The 17,413-nt window shown below is 39.7% G+C and overlaps 1 protein-coding gene across 1 annotated transcript in view; it reads left to right on the forward strand.

Moving 5' to 3' along the window:
- Lgr4 (leucine rich repeat containing G protein-coupled receptor 4) overlaps positions 1-17,413 on the forward strand; it is a 93,447-nt gene that overhangs the window by 56,396 nt on the left and 19,638 nt on the right. The window contains exons 3-4 of the mRNA XM_034494916.2: positions 12,404-12,475; positions 13,865-13,936. Of these exons, the coding sequence (XP_034350807.1) occupies positions 12,404-12,475; positions 13,865-13,936 (144 nt within the window). The remainder of the gene's footprint in view (positions 1-12,403; positions 12,476-13,864; positions 13,937-17,413) is intronic.

Consider the following 17,413-nt stretch of genomic DNA (forward strand, 5'->3'; position numbering starts at 1 on the left):
TCTTGAGTTGTTTCAGCAAAGCAGTGTTAGTGCCATTTGGGGAAAGGAGATCTTTAAGAAACAGGAATTAGGGATGTTAGCAGCTAGTTCTGGGCTTTGGAGAGCGAATAAAGCTTGTAACGTCTGTATGGTACAAGAGTCCACCAGGATTCAGACACAAGCACCACCAAGGCATGGTAGAGAATTCTCAGAGAACAGGAATGTCTAAAGACGGCGCTGCTTCAGCTGTCATTGGACCTTGAGGCTTAAGTTACAAGAATTTTCACATGTTCTCAGTTGTTCAGTTTTGATTCCTACTTCTCTGTCTTTGGTTCTTTTCCTGTTGTAAATATCCTGTCTTCATATAGTGGGTACTCAAACCTTCAGTAGTTCTAAAATCCTAAATTAATGTCTAAAGTATTCCTTGTTGCTTTGAGCAGAGACCTGGGAGGACTTTGCTTGGCAGTCTTGCTTCCTTTGCTTGTTCTTAAAATATCCATTCTGTTTGATGGTATGCTCTAACTTGGTTCATCAACCCATCCCTAATAGAACTACTTAGAGTGGAGAAATGGTCCCTCAAAGTGAGCAGAAGAAAGCAGGAAGGTAGATATACACTGAGCAGAGAGAAAATATGGATATCTTGACCTACTAAAACGCAGCTGCTAGCCACAACTGCATGAAATGTTTCCCTAGTAGATCAATCTGAAATCAACAAAGCATTGTTGGAGAATTCTCCGCTTAAATAGGAGGTAATACCAACTTACCAAGTTCCACTAAACTACACCTGTAACTTTAAGTGCTTAGTAGCTCATGAATATGGGTGATGAAAATGTGATGTCTGGTTTTGGCTTTAGTAAATCAGAATTTAATAGCAAGCTAGAAGAAATCAAACTGAAATTCCAAGTAGTTTACTGGTAAAGTGACACAGGATACAAAAAGTGTAGAGAGGCACATGAAACCACAGGTTGTTGGTTCCTTTATGTATTTTAATCAATGATGGTTATTTGTTCTTTTAATATAATTATGACAAGTAAACAAAGTCATATTTGATTTTCTATTTAACATGATTAAGTTTTCCAACAGGGTAATAAAGTGAGCCCTTTCTTTTATTTGTTGTCTACTCTTATGTAAGCCATGCTTATTCAGTATATATTAAGTAACACTATATTCCACCATAGGGACTCTGCCTCAGCATTTGTTCCTTACCTTCTCTGTTCACCACCAGTTGCTTTGAGTGCCATCTGTACTTTAGAGATGGTTATGTTGGATGTGCTGCAAATATTTGTATTGAAGACATATATGGATCTAGAACTACAAAGTATAAACAACTTGATAAAAGCTAGGATTTTTAAAAAATGAATATAAAATTAATGGAAACTCGATGTTCAAAACCTGGACATACAGTTACAGAGAAGAAAAGATTAACCAACTATTTTCTCACCTTAGAGAAATGACCTTTGTTGATATTTTGTCATGTAACCTAGAGGTTTTTTTTAATATATTAATATACTTTCTTTTAAAAATAGAATCTTTTAGAAATGTATTATTTATACTCCTCTGTCATAATACTGGCACACTGATAGAAGTGTTTTACCACTAATGAATATGTACTATATTTTCTTCTGAATATTTCCTACTGTTCTGGTGCTTATCTGTTGTTTTAAAGAAATTTAGAAACTCCTTACCTAGTTTTTATATATTTTGAGTTCTGGGAACTAAATTCAGGTCCTATAAGAGCAGCAAGTGCTCTTAATTGCAGAGCCCGCTCCCTAGCCCCTTAATGTACTGTCCTTAGTTGTGCTATTTTTGTTACAGCCTAGTGTGCTCTTTTCCTAAATTTCTAGAATTAGAATTATATCTGACTGAAGTGGAAAGTTTAAAAAAAAAAAAAAAAAAAAAAGCTCAAAAAACCCAATCCAGTGGCTGAAAGACATAATGCTTTCTCTATTTGCATGCCTATGAGATCTGCAGCCTAGCAACCAGGAGCTACTATTGAGAATACAGTTCTTAGAAATGTAGAACTTAAGAGTTCTTGTCTGCAGGTCTTTGCTTATAGTGTTCACCTCCAGCTCATGTTGGTAATGTAGCTGCAGCCATCAACAGGCACTTCTCAGGGGAGGAAGGTGGAAGGAGAGGATGGCAATGTCTCACTTGGCCACTTCTTTTAAAAAACCACCTTGAACATAATCATACAGTACTTCTGACATCTCATTGGCTAGAACTTAGTAACATGGATTGTTAACAGGAATTGCTGGCTAATAAGAGCTTTGTCATTTGGACTCACGTCAGGATTCTGTAACTAGGTAAGAAAGGAAGAATGTTTATTGTCAATTCAGTCAGTTAAAACAACTTTTGGCTGCAAGTAACAGAACTGAGTTTCCTATTTAAACAGCAGGAGGTGTATTCTTACCATGCACGATACAGTGGCTTAAACAGCTTTAGAGGTCAGCCATTCAGTACAGCTCATTCTGAGCTCTTTCTGCTCTGTGAACCTTTCCCTGCCTTCCTTTCCAGACTGCTCTCGTAGTCCATCCTCACCATTTAACTCTGTGTCTTGACATTCTTTGATGTGGATAATCAAAGTGTGATTGTGTGATCATCAAGTCAGTCTATGCTGTGCAATCTGACTTTTCTCTAAAGGCAGAGCGCACTGTCTATGTGGCTCACAGTGTCAACAGTAACATTTAATTTTATTTTTATTCACTTACTATTGTGTGAGTGTACAGTGAATGAGTATGGATGAGTATCATGGCTCATGTTTGGACGTAAAAGGACTACAATTGGAAGTCAGTTCTGTCCTACCATTGTGGGATCCAGGGATTGAACTCAGGGCATCAGGCATGGCAGCAAGTGATTTTACACTCTGAGTCATCTTGTTGGCTTGGTAATTCTATCTTTGAACTTAAAATTAGGGGAGAGGTTAAGACAAAGGATTTCTCCTCATTTTGAAATTATCAATGCAAGAAACTTTGTCAGCACAGATAGAGACTAAGTTCTGCTGGAGTTCATGATTGATGTAGTTTGAAGATGTATTATACTGTTTCCTCCCACAGGGGTCATGTGCTCATCATCCAAAGACAAATGATTAAATGCTTAGAATCATTACCAGTGTCATGGTTCTCAACTGACTTACCTCTGAAATGTCTTCTGCAGGTTACTGTGATGGAGTGGGAGACACAAAAGGCCAATATGGCGCAGGTCGGATTTAAATGTCTCTGAGTTAAATAAAGTGCTTTAGTATGTGGAAGAGCACTAGATGGCGTCATGCTAAGTTTTAACAGGGATCTACTTTTATTATAGATTACAGTATTATTTAGCTATGGGGTCATAGGGGGAGAGTTTCTTCTTGCAAATGCAAGCTGCTTTAAAAAAAAACTGTTAGTTTTGTGAAAAGGATCTAAGTGCTTTTAAAACATTGCAGTCTTATGCATTTTATTTGCTTCCTTGATCTTTGTAATAGGGTCTCACTGTAGAACCCAGGATGCTCCACAGAATACTTGTTTATTCCAGGTCTATTTCAAACTTGTTATTCTTTTGCCTCAGCCTCTCAAGTGCTGGGTGGCATACACTACCACCTCCAGCATACACACACACACACACAGACACACACAGACACACACACAGACACACACACACACACACACACACACACACACACATTTTAATAGAAGCTGTATGAAGACATAAAAGCCTTCCTGAAGGTGTGAAAATGTGGATAACATGGCTGGAGCTATCGCTCAGCATACCCAAGGTCCTAGGTTTGAACCCTAGCACTGGGATTGGGGTAGGTAAAGAAGGAAAGAAAGAAAAGGCAGTATGGAAATAAGCCAGGCATGGGCAGTAGACTTTGGGAAACTTTGATTTACTGTGTCAAATGAAGTTTAACTCTGATAAGTAGAAGGTCCTAAGGGATATAGAAAAAATGATGCATAATTATTGGCCTTTTTGCTCCACTATAAGAGTACTTCTTTCTTGAAGTAGTGGTAGAAAACACCAAATGCAGTATTTGGCATCCAGGATTTACATTGCTTTATTTGCACTGTTGTGTTTCTAGGATTCGTGTTTTTAGAGGTGTTATAGGACATTAGGCTGGGGATGTCAGGGGCAGAAGCTCACAGTCTCCATTTGTTAAAGAAGGAGCCACTAGTAATAAGCTGTTAAGGTGTATTATGTGTTTTAAGGGCCAATGTAACAGGAGAATGAACATGGAAAGGACTAAATGAGTCCTCAGCTTTTATTGTCTGTGTTGATACCAAATAGTCTAAATGGGAACCAGCAAATTCTTTGTAATTTTTTTTCAACAGAAGCCCCATAGTTCTGAACATACAGGCAGGGCTACAAATTTAAATGAATATATGACTTAGGATTAATAATAAAAGTGTTTTCTGCTGTTGAAAATGGATGCTAACATTTTATATCCTGCTGATTTCAAATAATGTTTAGAAGAGTGACACCCACCACCCGTCCAAAGCTGTCCGGTGGCCATACTTGCCTAGTCTTGACTTCGAACTGTCTTTACAGGAAACATCACAGGCTGATGGTTTAGCTATTGTACTTTATAAGCAGTGTTATTGACACTGGCCATGCACCCACTCAAGGGACTCAATGGCAGCCTGGACATGTTTGGGTTTGAACTGTAATATTTCCTTTTGCTTATCTTCAAAGGTAGTGTAGAGAGAAGCAGTAGAGGAGGATAGAAGACATTGCTGAGAGCAGAAAAATATTGATTAGACTGAGGGCAGTACTGTGGTACTTTGCAGTAGGGATAACAGTAGTACAATGCCAGACCATCTTGTAATCACCTACAGGATGAAGGTTAGGTAGGGACATGAGTGGATTGCAAGGGTGTGCAGCCTACTTCTCAACCTCTTCATGATGCAAGAAGAGCTGTCTTTGTAAAGCTGTCTTGTGTGGTGAACATGTTTCCTTCCTCCCATCCACAGTTGCTATGGTTTCACTGTCCCTTCTCCACCCCATGTCTCCTCAGAACAGCTGCTACATTCCCCTTAACTCAGTCAATATCTGGTCAGTGTACAGATTGCAGTCTTTCCTCTCCTAAATATTGACTAGAATTCTGGCTGCCATGAAATTTATGTAATGGCCTCAAAGCAGTGGTTTTGTGCAAATAACACCTGTTGGTTTACTCTGCATTTCACAGTAGTCTATTCTTTAAAAATATTTGGTTTTATTTGTACATGTGTATTTCTGAGTGTATATACATGTACTACATGTGTGTAAGAATTTGTGGGGATCAGACGAGTCCTTGGATCACCTGGAACTGGAGTTATAAATGGTTGGAAACTTCCATGTGGGAGCTGGGAACTGAACCTGAGTCTATTGCAAGAGTTGAGAGTTCTTAGTTGTTTAGTTGAGGGTTCTTAGTTGCTGAGCCATCTCTATAGCCCAACTTCTCCTTTCAGTTGCTTCCCAAATGGAGAAATCTCAGCCTCATTGGGTGCAATTGCATGACCTTATTAATCTCCTGGCCTACATTTCCTTCTGAAATGTGGCTTGCTCACTCATATCCATTATTGACCCATCTCTCATGTTTCATGTAGTATATTCATTAAGAGCAGTTACATCATTGAAAACTCTTACTCTACAAAGCTTCCCCTCTAAGGAGCTCTTAATATGAATCCATAGTGCTTATGAGTAATAACCATAAAACAGATTCATAAGGACATTCACACTGCACCACTTGGACCCTCCTTGGAATGGCTTCAGATACCTTGGGAGAGTATAAGCCTAAGGAACTGATGACTCCCTACCATCCACTTTTGTTCATCTCTTCTTTTTCTCTGTTTTCTTTGCTCCTGAGACTCTTGTAGCAAGCAGGGTAAATAAGTCCTGTCCTGAGGTAGACTGTTTGGGATCACTATTTCAAGTGCTGTTGGACTTTTCAATTCTTCAGGTTTGTATAGATAGTACAGTGATTTGAGGTATTACTGTTGACCCATGAACTGGTCTTTTCAACTGTAAGCTCCTCCTCAATACTTGCAGCATACATTAAAAGAGGTGAGAGCTGCACTGGCACCTGCTACCTTAAAGTCTAGCCAAGTACTAGTACTTCTTTCCTGTTGAAGGTAGGAAGGAGATTGAGGGAGTGGAAATGGAAGAACAGAAAAGGAAAGCTCATCAGTTAGCTCTCCAAGTGTCTAAGTACCAACATTACATTCTCATCAGTCTTATATTGGGGCTTGAGGCATTACAGCATATCTTCTGTACACATGGTCTCATGCAAGAATACAAAATGAATATAATTTAGTCCCCACTCATAAGGAACTATGGGGCAGTGGGCTGTGAGAAGCAGCTGAGTGCTTGGTTGAGCATGAGCCTGGAACCCCAGACTCTTATTGGACGGCAGGAGTTCGGCTCTGCTCCCGGGCCCTGGTTCTTTTCATATAGCTTCAACCCTCCACAGCCCCTCCCACAGAGAGGTCTGTGGTCATCAGTCATGAGGAATAGGCCACAGACCCTAGAGAGATTTACATACTAATGAGATGCCTGAAGGCCAGAGGGTGGAGCCAATTAAGCATTCTTCCCCAGCCCCTCCCCTTCTCTCACTCCCTATTTAACTCGGGTCTGCCCTGGTGGGGGTGTGTGTGTGCACAACCAGACTCAACCATCACCTGTCATGCCAATAAACCCATTTTGGAAACCCAAGGACTTTCTCGTGTCATTGGGGCTGTGCTGTGAGGAACCGTGGAGCCACAGCAGCCGTGCCCACAAGGAACATTATAAAAACACAGAGAAAGTTGCAGGGGGTGGGAGGGATGAATAGTAGCCCAAGGGAAACTAAGATGCACAAGTGAGAAAGTTCTACTTCAGACTCCTGTGAAGGTTGGGATATGGGGTTATTACAGGCAAAGAAAACTGGCCTGAATGGTGAGTTCTATAGAAAAGTTCTGATGTGTTTGGATATGTAACAGTCAATGCTAAGTTGTAGGAGACAAGAACACTGGGTTAAGGTGTAAAAGAAGAGACTTATGTTGAAGGTTTGGAAAATTCAGTGGGTGGAAAATGAGGCTTTGAGAATGTTTTTCAGAATTGAATATTAAAAAGCCAGAGATGGGGTCAGATCTGCTGTATGTATCTGAGTTATGGATGGAGCCATCAATATGGCTTCTGGGAACTGAACCCAGGTCCTCTGAAAAAGCAACACATGCTCTTTAATTGTTGTCTCACCAGCTCCCTCACAGTATTTAAGTAGGTTGAGGCAGAAGTCTTGTGGAAGTTCATGGGAGCAATCCAGGTGAACAATAATGAGAGCCTAAATGTGTACCACAGAAAGACTAGGCTTGTATGGCTTGAAACCTTGTAGAGCAATTCTCACTATCCTGGAGCCAGAAGCTACTGAGGTACACAGGTGAAAGACATGATGCCTGGGACTATGTGTTTGAAAAAAAAAAAAAAAAAGAAATAAATATATACATATACATATATGTATGTATGTATAAAATCATCTCCATATCCATGCACCCTCTGCTCTCACCTTGATGGTATTTCCTTAGACATTAACAGCTACTGAGGAGTGTACTAAATAATGAACAAAGATGCATTTTATGGATTAAGGTCTGAGACCTTCAGCTGGGACCTCAAGTAGCCCTAAAGTTAGACAGTTGTTATCTGTGGCACAGAAGTACAAGCCCAGGCATGGAATGGGAAATAGCTGCTCTTTGTTAAAAGACATCATTGGTCATACTTCTTCCTCAGGCTCTGCCACCATAGACCCAGTAAGAGTCCCTATATATGGGCATTGAGAGGTGCCTTTCTCATCTCCTTCCTTCTGGGCCTTTTTGGCTGAGAGACACATGTACTGTTAGTCTGTTGGGAAATTCCCCCATAATTGCAGTTCAGAACTCCTAATGCATAAGTAGAGCTTGCCAGCTTTGGGCTGCTAGGGCAGAGCTGTTGATACTCAAACAAAGCTGTTAGCTTGCCCATTGCCCAAGTCCATACTGTTCTGCCTCTCCTCTGAGAATGATTTCCTAATCTTTTGGTGACACCACAGAAGCAGGTCAGGAACAAGTAGATAAACATTGAGGCAGCTAAGCAAGCACTAGAATGCTGGCTCTGCTACTTTGTAGCTGTGTGATTTTTTTCCAAGTCACCTAACCTCTCTGGTGCTTTAGAAAAGCAGGGTTGTTGTTGTCATGTAATTAATATGAAAGAGCAACTGCATGCCATCTATTTTGACCCTGTACCTTGTAAGATCTTAGGTGTTTGTCTCTTAAGGACTAGGGGACCCAGTCCCAAGTCCTGTCATTTACTCACCTTGCTTTTTACTGGATCTGAACTTTAGACACAAAGCACCACCAAGATGTGCTGTTCCAAGAAGAGCTGGCTTGTAGAAGCATGCAAACAGAGCAGTCTGTGAAAAGTCTGGGGAGTGACTCCTGAAGCTGCAGGAGTGTCATTCCTTACCCCAGCAGTTTTGGAAACTTCAGGAGATGAAGGCTGCATATGCTGTATTTTCTCCCAAGAAACAAAGTCACCCATCTACCACACTCACAGTGTTTATTTCAGTTCTCCAGACTGTTGGCTTGTGTTTCAGGATAAGCCTCATGCACCGAGCTCATTGTGTCGTTTCTATTAATGGTAAGTTGAGGAGAAATGGAATGCATTTTGAAACTAGGTTACTTTAGCATTCACATAGAGGCAGAGATTTGGGGAAAAGGAAGCAAATATTTTGACTAATGTGGTTAAACAGTCTTTTTTGTTGACATGTTAAGATAATCAGGTGTTGTATTTTGCCACTTCCTTGGTTACTTAGTAAAGCACTCTTTCTCATGGTCATGCCATAAAATTCCCCAGGAAGGCCCACAGATATCAGGATGGTAAAAGCTAATGTTAGAGACAAGGAGTGAAAGACCTTGGAAAGCTGTGTTTATAGGATTTCGGTTTTGGCGGATACTTTTAGCCCAGGTTTTAAGGACAGCTGAGAGGAGCAGGGTTACAGGACTATTTGAGGCATTCGGAGAAAGATGGCTCCTGCCACTTAAGGCTCTTATGGTGCAATCTGAGCTTTGAAAAATGTGGTCTTTTATACTGTTACAATTGTGAGCATTCTTAGTTGAATTTATTGATGGAGCCTTAGTGGACAAATCCTTTCATTGTTTATGTGGAGCTTGCACAGAGGTGGGCCACTGGAAGCTGTGTACTGGCACTGGGAGAGTTTGCAAAGAACTCTTTCATTTGTTCTGTTGGCTCTGGTAGAGATTGACTCCAAGGCCTTGCCCCTGTTAAGCAAGCTCTTAGCTACATCCCCAGTGTAGGTAGGACCATCAGAGGACACATAGCCAGTAAACTCCTAGTTGAGAAGTTTCCAGCTAATGATGTGGCATACTGATGGGTGCGAATGAAAGTATGGGCTGCGTGCTCCATTCTGAGACCCATTTGTACTTGGCCTATGAGATTAATGTGCAATAAACGGCCAGAAGGTAGCCTGTGACCATGTTTAATTTTGTGCTGTAGTTACTTATTTATGGGTTTCCTTCAAGGGAGAAGCAGGGCCACTGGGTGTTTAAAGAGTGTCAGTGAGGCTCCACAGTGAAGCAGTGAGATGATATAGCATTGACACTGGCAGCTTGGGGAGGTTTGGGAGCAAGAAGAGAAATATTTTGAAAGGGTTTCATTGAAGAGAGTGTAAAACTGTCTTCTTTCATTTTTCTGGTTTGTATGCTAATCCTCAGTAGTTAAAGACTATGATTATTTTAAAAACAGAAACTGGTATACAGTAGTTTTTTCTTTTTATTTATTCTTCTCTTATACATCCTATCCTGAAAACTTGCTGCCAAACCCTCCTTCCACTCCTCTCAGTCTCCACCACCACCACCTCTAGTCTCCTCTGGATCCACTGCTCTTCATTTTCCTTCAGAAAAGAACAGGCCTCCTAGTGAGACCACTGAATGTGGCATAACAGGATGCAATAAGACTAGACACAAGTCCTCACAGCAAGGCTGAACAAGGCAACCTAGGACGAAAAGGATCCCAAGAGCAGGCAAAAGAGTCAGAGACAGCCGCAGTGCCACTGTTAGGAGTCCCACAAACCTGCACAAGGACAGCATGTATGCAGTGGACCCAGCCACAGACCCAGTGGACCCAATCACAGGCTCCGTGATTGTTGCTTCAGTCTCGTACAGTAAAGTTTTAAATATTGATTTGTCTATTTCTAGCTATGTGTGTTGGCATCTGAAATACACATGACATGTCTGAATATGGTTATGCTGCAGATGAGTTGCAAGTAACTGTGGAGGCCAAAAGTGTGGAATCTCATCTGGAACTGAGGTCATGGGTGGCTGGGAGCTGCCTATTGAGTGCTAGGGATTGAACCCAGGTACTCTGCCAGATCAGCCCAAGCTTACAACGTTGAAGCCATCTCTCCAACCTCTTAAAACTTGGCTTGGAGCAAACAACAGTTCATGAATTGGGCAGTTGCCCACCAGAAATGGTTCAGAAGTTCCACTGAGGAAATGCAAAAGAGAAGATTTTATTGGACCAGCATTGAAGTAAAGCCACAGGAAAAATTTTTTTTTATCATGAACACATATATAGTTATTGTTGTCTACTTCTGCTTCACTGAAGTGCTTGTTTTCCTTTAACTTAGGCATTCATAAAATATAGCTCAAGTTTTGCTAGTGTTTGCAAAGCAAGCAAATTGTAAGTCACGTACCACTTAATAAAGCAACTTGTTGCTTTTGTCTGCTTAGATTGTTCAGGCAGCGCTACCATTTTAGATGGTATTTAAAAGGCTGATGGTCATGGAGGAGGATGTTGGGACACCCACGTTAGACGCCTCAGAAGGCGTGTGATGTAGTCACGAGGCTAGAAGGGCATGGGGAGTGATGGCCTTCACCCCATGGTAAACTTGCCGCTTGACAGAGAATCTAGCATCATTACCCTTTGCTGAGGAAGCAGTTATTTATCATCCATACCATTGGGGTTTCTGAGTTGTTTTATTTCATCCATCTGTATAACATATGTCTGCTGTGGACTAGAGTCACAGAGTCAGGTTTTCTCATGGTGCGTGCATCACCAGTGGTATAAAACCTTAGAAAAAAGGCAAGACTTTTATAGTAGAATTTGAGACATTACTTTGAATTTTAGAGTTCATAAAGATGTTTTCCCTGTGTTCCTAAAATCAAGGTAAATGTAGCAGCTTAAAGAAGAGGGAGAGGGTGTTGTTGTGTTTAGCACTAAGGAGCAACTAGAACTTGATAGTGAATGAATAAATTCAACAAAGCCCAGGGAAGTAGGGTGCTGACAGAGTGATCAGAGAGAACAGAGGAAATTCTTTTTTTCTTCTTCTCGATATCTGTTACATTTAAATGTGTATAAATAAGTGTTTTGTTTGTATATATGTATGTATACCTTACGTGTTCCTGGAACTACAGATAGTTGTAAACTGTCATGTAGGTTCATGGAGCCCAACCTGGTCCTCTGGAAGAACAGCCAGTGCTGAGCCATCTCTCCAGCTCCTGCATTCTTAATTTTGAGAGAGGGACCACCTGTATATCCCAGCATGGCTTTGATCTTGAGATTGTATTGTCTTGGCCTTCTGAGTACAGACATGTATTATCTGACTGGAAATAGACCTTTTTAAAAGAGAAATTATAAAATTTGTTTTATAAATTAAAAAACTAATTGAAACTAAATTATAAATAGAAGTATTTAAAAAGAAGACATGGAAAGACTTTTAAAAGTCAGTTATAGAATCCAGCTTCTTGAAAGATTAAACATGGTGGAACCAAGAGGTGGGGTCTGGACACACAGCTTCTGTGCCATGGTCCTAAGGAAAGAGGAAGAAAAGTGGGGAAAGAACACAAAAGAATTCATAGTCTTTCTTAGTCATTTACTCCCACTTAAATGCTCCACTTAATAATTTCCTCAGGAAAACATTTCTTTAAATGTGTACTTTTAGGCCTTTATTTGAAATCTAGGCTCCCAAACTCTTTTTGTCTGGAGTATGCTGTCCTGGGTTTCTGTGGAGATAACAGGCTGACTTGCCTCCTGAAAGCATTCTTCCTGGACAGACTGGTTTGCTCTGCTCTGTGTAAACAGTCCTGCCTGCTGACTAGTAGTCTGTATTTGCGAGACCCTCAGAAAACACTGCAAGCTGCATAGTGACCGTGAATAGCAAACTTAATTTGGCTTAATGTGTTTTGGCTTGCTTGACCTCACCAGAATAAAAATGTGCCTACTTAAATTATTGTATTGGAAGTTTAAAAAAAAAAAAAAAATCTAGCCACTCTTAATTCGCTGGAAGAATCTTGGGACTGTTTTAGCAGAAGTTTCAGTCCCTGTTTAATGTCATGTCGTCTTGAGAAATGTTTACATAGAGTTTTAATCACAGATAAAGTTACTGTGGATTCTGAATTTTAACTTTGAATTGCTATTTTTTTCTCTTGTTACTTTTTTTTTCTAGACAACTGGCTGGTAACGACCTTTCTTTTATCCACCCAAAAGCCTTGTCTGGGTTGAAAGAACTCAAAGTCCTGTAAGTAATGCAGTTTTAGAACTTCACAGCTGGCTGTGTATTTTCTTTCTGCATAGTCAACGTGCTTGGAGCTAGGTTAAGCACAGTTTCTTTTAGTTGAGGATTAAAAGATTTAAGGCATGGCCAATGTGTAGGGGAGCAGGCTAGAGGTCGGTCTGGGCAAGCTTGGGTCTAGATAACGAAGGTTAAAAATCTACATAGTTAAGTATTCTGAGCTCCGAGGCATCACAGACTTGCCATGCTGCTATTGTATTGAATGAAAACCATATTTAAGCTTTATTGGGAGAGTTTCATTTCTACTTACTTTATAGCTACAAGGGTATTTAATTAGCCAACCCTAAGGGGAGAGAGCTTTAAAAGTGCTTTACATATTAAAAGAAATTGAAGTGAGGTGAGTCACATCAATGATTCATAAAGATATTTATAAAAATAGAGATCAGAAGAAAAATTCCTGGCTATGCAGGAGCTTGGAGGGTGACAGACTGAAGATCATGTAGGTTAAAAGCCACTGTTTCACCTACTTTTGCTACTACTGCTCTGGGCAAAGTCACAAGGCCTCTGGTTCAGTGTGTTTAGGTGGTCCTGTTAGTTCTTCTATTTCGTGGTTATGATTCATGTCAAATAGTTATTAACATGACAAGAGTGGCTTTAGGTAAAAATAGAAAAGATTTTGTTTTTTATAGAGATGTCTCTGTTCATCAGATCTGAGCTCTCTCATGACTGAGACTTACTGATGTCCATACTCATTCTGCAGGCACTGAAGACATTGCTGCTGCTCCTTAAGGCCCAATGTCTGCTCTCCTTGCAAACTGCCTTTCTCTATTTAATGCTCAGGTTGCCAGGCTCCGCTTTCTTCCAATTTGAGCAGACATTAGAAACTCTAATGGGCTTTTGTTTTGTTTTGTTTTGTTTTGTTTTGTTTTGTTTTGTTTTTTGAGACAGGGTTTCTCTGTGTAGTCCTGGCTATCCTGGAACTCACTCTGTAGACCAGGCTGGCCTCGAACTCAGAAATCTGCCTGCCTCTGCCTCCCAAGTGCTGGGATTAAAGGCGTGTGCCACCACCGCCCAGCTCTAATGGGCTTGTTGATGAGAGTAAAGTTGTTACATAGCCTAGTGACTCTTAACTAAGGTATCTGGGAAAGAAAGAAGCCCTGGAAATGTGGCTCACCTAGTACCTCCATTATAGATAGCCTGGAATAGCAGCATAAATTTCATCTTGGAGTTTACAGCAAATGCTTAACACTTTGCAGTTTTCTTGCGGTAGATGCTTTCCACCCCACCCACACCAGTTTTGATATTTTTTAAGGAAAAAAATTACTCCATATTCTTATATGGAAAAAAAAATGGTAACAATTACTTATTAGCCACTAACCAAAAATTTCCTTCTAGAACACTCCAGAATAATCAGTTGAAAACAGTACCCAGTGAAGCCATTCATGGACTGAGTGCTTTGCAGTCTCTGTGAGTATCCTTTTGTCTTCTGCATTCTTGGGTCATTGGAAGGCCACTCTGGCTTCTAAGTGAATAAGGAACGGAAACCCCAAGGCCAGAGGAGATTTATCCTCTTCCCTGGGATGAAAATAGGGATGGCCAATTGCTGTTATCAAAATATCCTTTGGCAAGGCAGAAGGTGGTCTTTTGGTGTACTTTCTTTCTTGACTCAGAGGCTGGGGGAATCTGTGAGTGTGGGGTTCACTACCGTCAATACGTACATGGCTGCTGGTCACAGCTCTTTGAAACCAGAGGTAGAAATGTGCAGGAGTTCTGATGTCTTGTGTCCCAACAGCCATAGATATGATTCCAGTTTAGGCAGCAACAATTGGTATAAACTGAGTTTAATGCCTTACCTGTGGCTCAGAATACACATAGGGGATAATTTGGCTGTCTGAGCTGCCTCCTTTCCCAGGTTTTTTGTTTTTGGGTTTTGTTTTTGAATTTTTTCTATGTCATTTACTTTAAATGCTTTTCCAAATAGGACTTTGTTTTTTACATTCTTTATATACCAAGAATGTGGTTTTATATGGATTCTAAATGCTTTTCTTACATTGGAGTTCATGATAGGTAATGAGCAAATGACTGTAGAGAGAATGTTAAGTAACGTGCCCAACAGCACATAGCTAGTAAAGGTACAGTGGGGATTCAAAACCAGACAAACCTGTTCCAGAATTCTAATTAATCTGAATTTCTTAGCAGATATCCTCGTAGTAAGTGTAAAGTGAGTGTTAGAGCAAAAGCATGCTAATAAATCACATGTTGTAAAAGTTAAACATTAACTCATACTTGTCACAAACAAGGAATATCCAGGGTATTAGCCATTTAATTTTTAGTTCAAATAGAAGTTAAGATTGTGTGTAATAAGCAGTTCACTTTGCAAAAGTGGCAAGTTATGGAATACCAGGATCTGTTGCTCATGAGACTGAATTTGGTTTTTAAAACAAATCAGTTAGAATGAGCTGCTTTTACAGAAATATTTGGCTGAGTCTTTATTCTCTTGCATCTAAGGATGCAGAGCCATTTGACTCCTAGATGTGAACCTATTGAGCACCATAAATAGGTACTGTTTTCTTTTGGTACTTTACAGTTAATTGGTTTGACTTTTAAGATCTTCACACTGAATCATTATTTTCATAGACTTAATGATCAAAGGACCAATTATTTTGCCTAGTTTGAAGGCAAAAAAGAGAAGACTAAAATCTCATTTTCAACTTCAGGACAGAAAAATTGCTAAGAAAATTTCAATAGATTGTTTCTAATTTGTGGCCAACAAGTACCTTTGAAGTACATGTGGTATTTGTTAGTAAAATGGGTGAATTGAAGTGGTGTTGGTACAAAAATGGGAGGCTTCTCCCTCAAAAACAATGAATTAACCAAAGCTCAGTGTGCACCCATCACTCAGTGCACGAGGTGCTTGAATTATCTCAGATTGTTGTAAGAATAGAAAGCCTACAAAACCCACACAATCCCCCTACCACTCCCCCATGCATGTGCGTGTGTGAAGTTCTGCTCTGCTTTCCTATGTAACAAGCTGTAGAAGGACCTCTGTTTAAGAGAGAAGTGTTCTTGGGTTTGTTAGCACAGTGGGTGCTATGGTCAAATGAGCTATCGATAGTTGAAATTCTACCCAGGTGTAAAACAGCCTTATCAGCACTTGAGTCAGTGTTCAAATCTGATCTTTAGACCCAAGTTATGTTAAAGATTTCCTTGTGGTTTCACCATAGACCTTAAAAGGAGCAAAGTTCATTAGGCGTTGAAACTGACCAGAAGGGGTTTGAGATACTTGATGGTGACTATAAAGTCAGAGTGAATTGTAGGTATCAATAAAAAGGTAATTTAACAACCTCTCACACATTCTGTATCTAAGAAGAATATTAAAATGGCAATCAGAATTAGCTCTGAGGTAGCTTTTTTATATCAAGCTTATATTGAATATTATATTAAATATTAATCTTAAAGATTAAATATCCCTAATTTCTTCAGTACTTTAAAGTTCAACTGTAATATTTGCCCTGTTGCAAAATTAGAAAAGAGAGCTTTTGATTACATAGAATATTTGTTTATTGGTCAATAAACAAATTGAGATTTTTTTTTTACACTAGAACAGTTATGGAATGTGTGAGGCCACAAACTGTGCCCCAAGCCAGATTCAACCAGCCATCATTAATAATCCAATTATAAGAGTCCAATTAATAGTAGGAAGCAGAAAAAGATTTGTTCAACATAGCTGCATTGGGAAGAGGAAAAGAGAGATTCACTGAGCCTACAGGTCCCATTTTTCGAATCCTGAAGTAAGATTAAAGTTTAAATGGAGGGCCACAGACATGATCATCTAAACAGTCCCAGTCAGGGTTCTGCCTGCCACCGACCCAGACTGATGTGCGTTGGTTAGATCCTACACTGTCCAATACTGATGTGCTTTGGTTAGATCCTACACTGTCCAATACTGATGTGCATTGGTTAGATCCTACAAGGTGGTCAGAGAAGTTGTTAGACCTGTATAGAATCTGCCAGACCCCTAATAGAACTACATGCAATATTTTGTCACTATAATTTTATTTAAGGCAAGAAATTAAAAGATGTGAGTTTTAGTATAAAAATGCATTTCTCACAATTGATATAATAATATACATTTTCAAGATGAAATATGGTTAATATATTGCTAAACATTTAGAAAGGGTAATTTTTTTTTTAGCACTTAAAAAGTAATATATATACACTATGGAGTTTTGATAGTAGAACATGTTGGAAAAGCTCACATGGCCACTTTGTGAGATACTAGGCTGCCTCGAATCTTGAATAGCAGTTCACTGCACTATGACTTGGTCTGTTAGTTATAGATGGTTGTTAGTAGTGTAGGCCACTAGGACACAGCCTCACTTCTCTCTTTTGGTGGTAGTGTTAGGGACCGAACTCAGCTTTTCAAATACTCATCAAATGGTCTACCACCAAGTTATGCAATGCAACATTTAAAGATTTTCCTTAAAGTGTTTATCTCAGTGTAAGTCTTTATGCTTATAGGTGTGTCACTAACGTCCATGTGGATTGAGTATAAAGATTAAACCGGAGTCCTTTTTACAACAGTCTACAAATCTGAGTTCACAAGTCCTTTTTACTTATCTAATTTTGTATTCCAGGGTCCATTTGTCTATAGGTCTTTTCTTTGCACTCCTATTTGTGTGCACCTTTCTAATTTTGGAAAAACGTTTAGCAGAGCCCACATCTTTGCCTGTTTTACTAGATTACCCCTTCATGTAGAAGATAATTTCATTGTTTTTTTTCATTCAGATTCACTTGCTTGATGGCATATGACAATTCATAGGAATATGTGTCACTAGTAGTAAATTCACATTTAAAAGGAATAGGTAGCTTAGTGTGGTCTTTGTTGTATTTAATGAAACGCTTTACAGAGGAGACTTGATTTTTGTGGAGTATTGTTGGCTT

Source organism: Arvicanthis niloticus, chromosome 2 (genome assembly GCF_011762505.2).
Source record: "Arvicanthis niloticus isolate mArvNil1 chromosome 2, mArvNil1.pat.X, whole genome shotgun sequence".
Taxonomy (NCBI): domain Eukaryota; kingdom Metazoa; phylum Chordata; class Mammalia; order Rodentia; family Muridae; genus Arvicanthis; species Arvicanthis niloticus.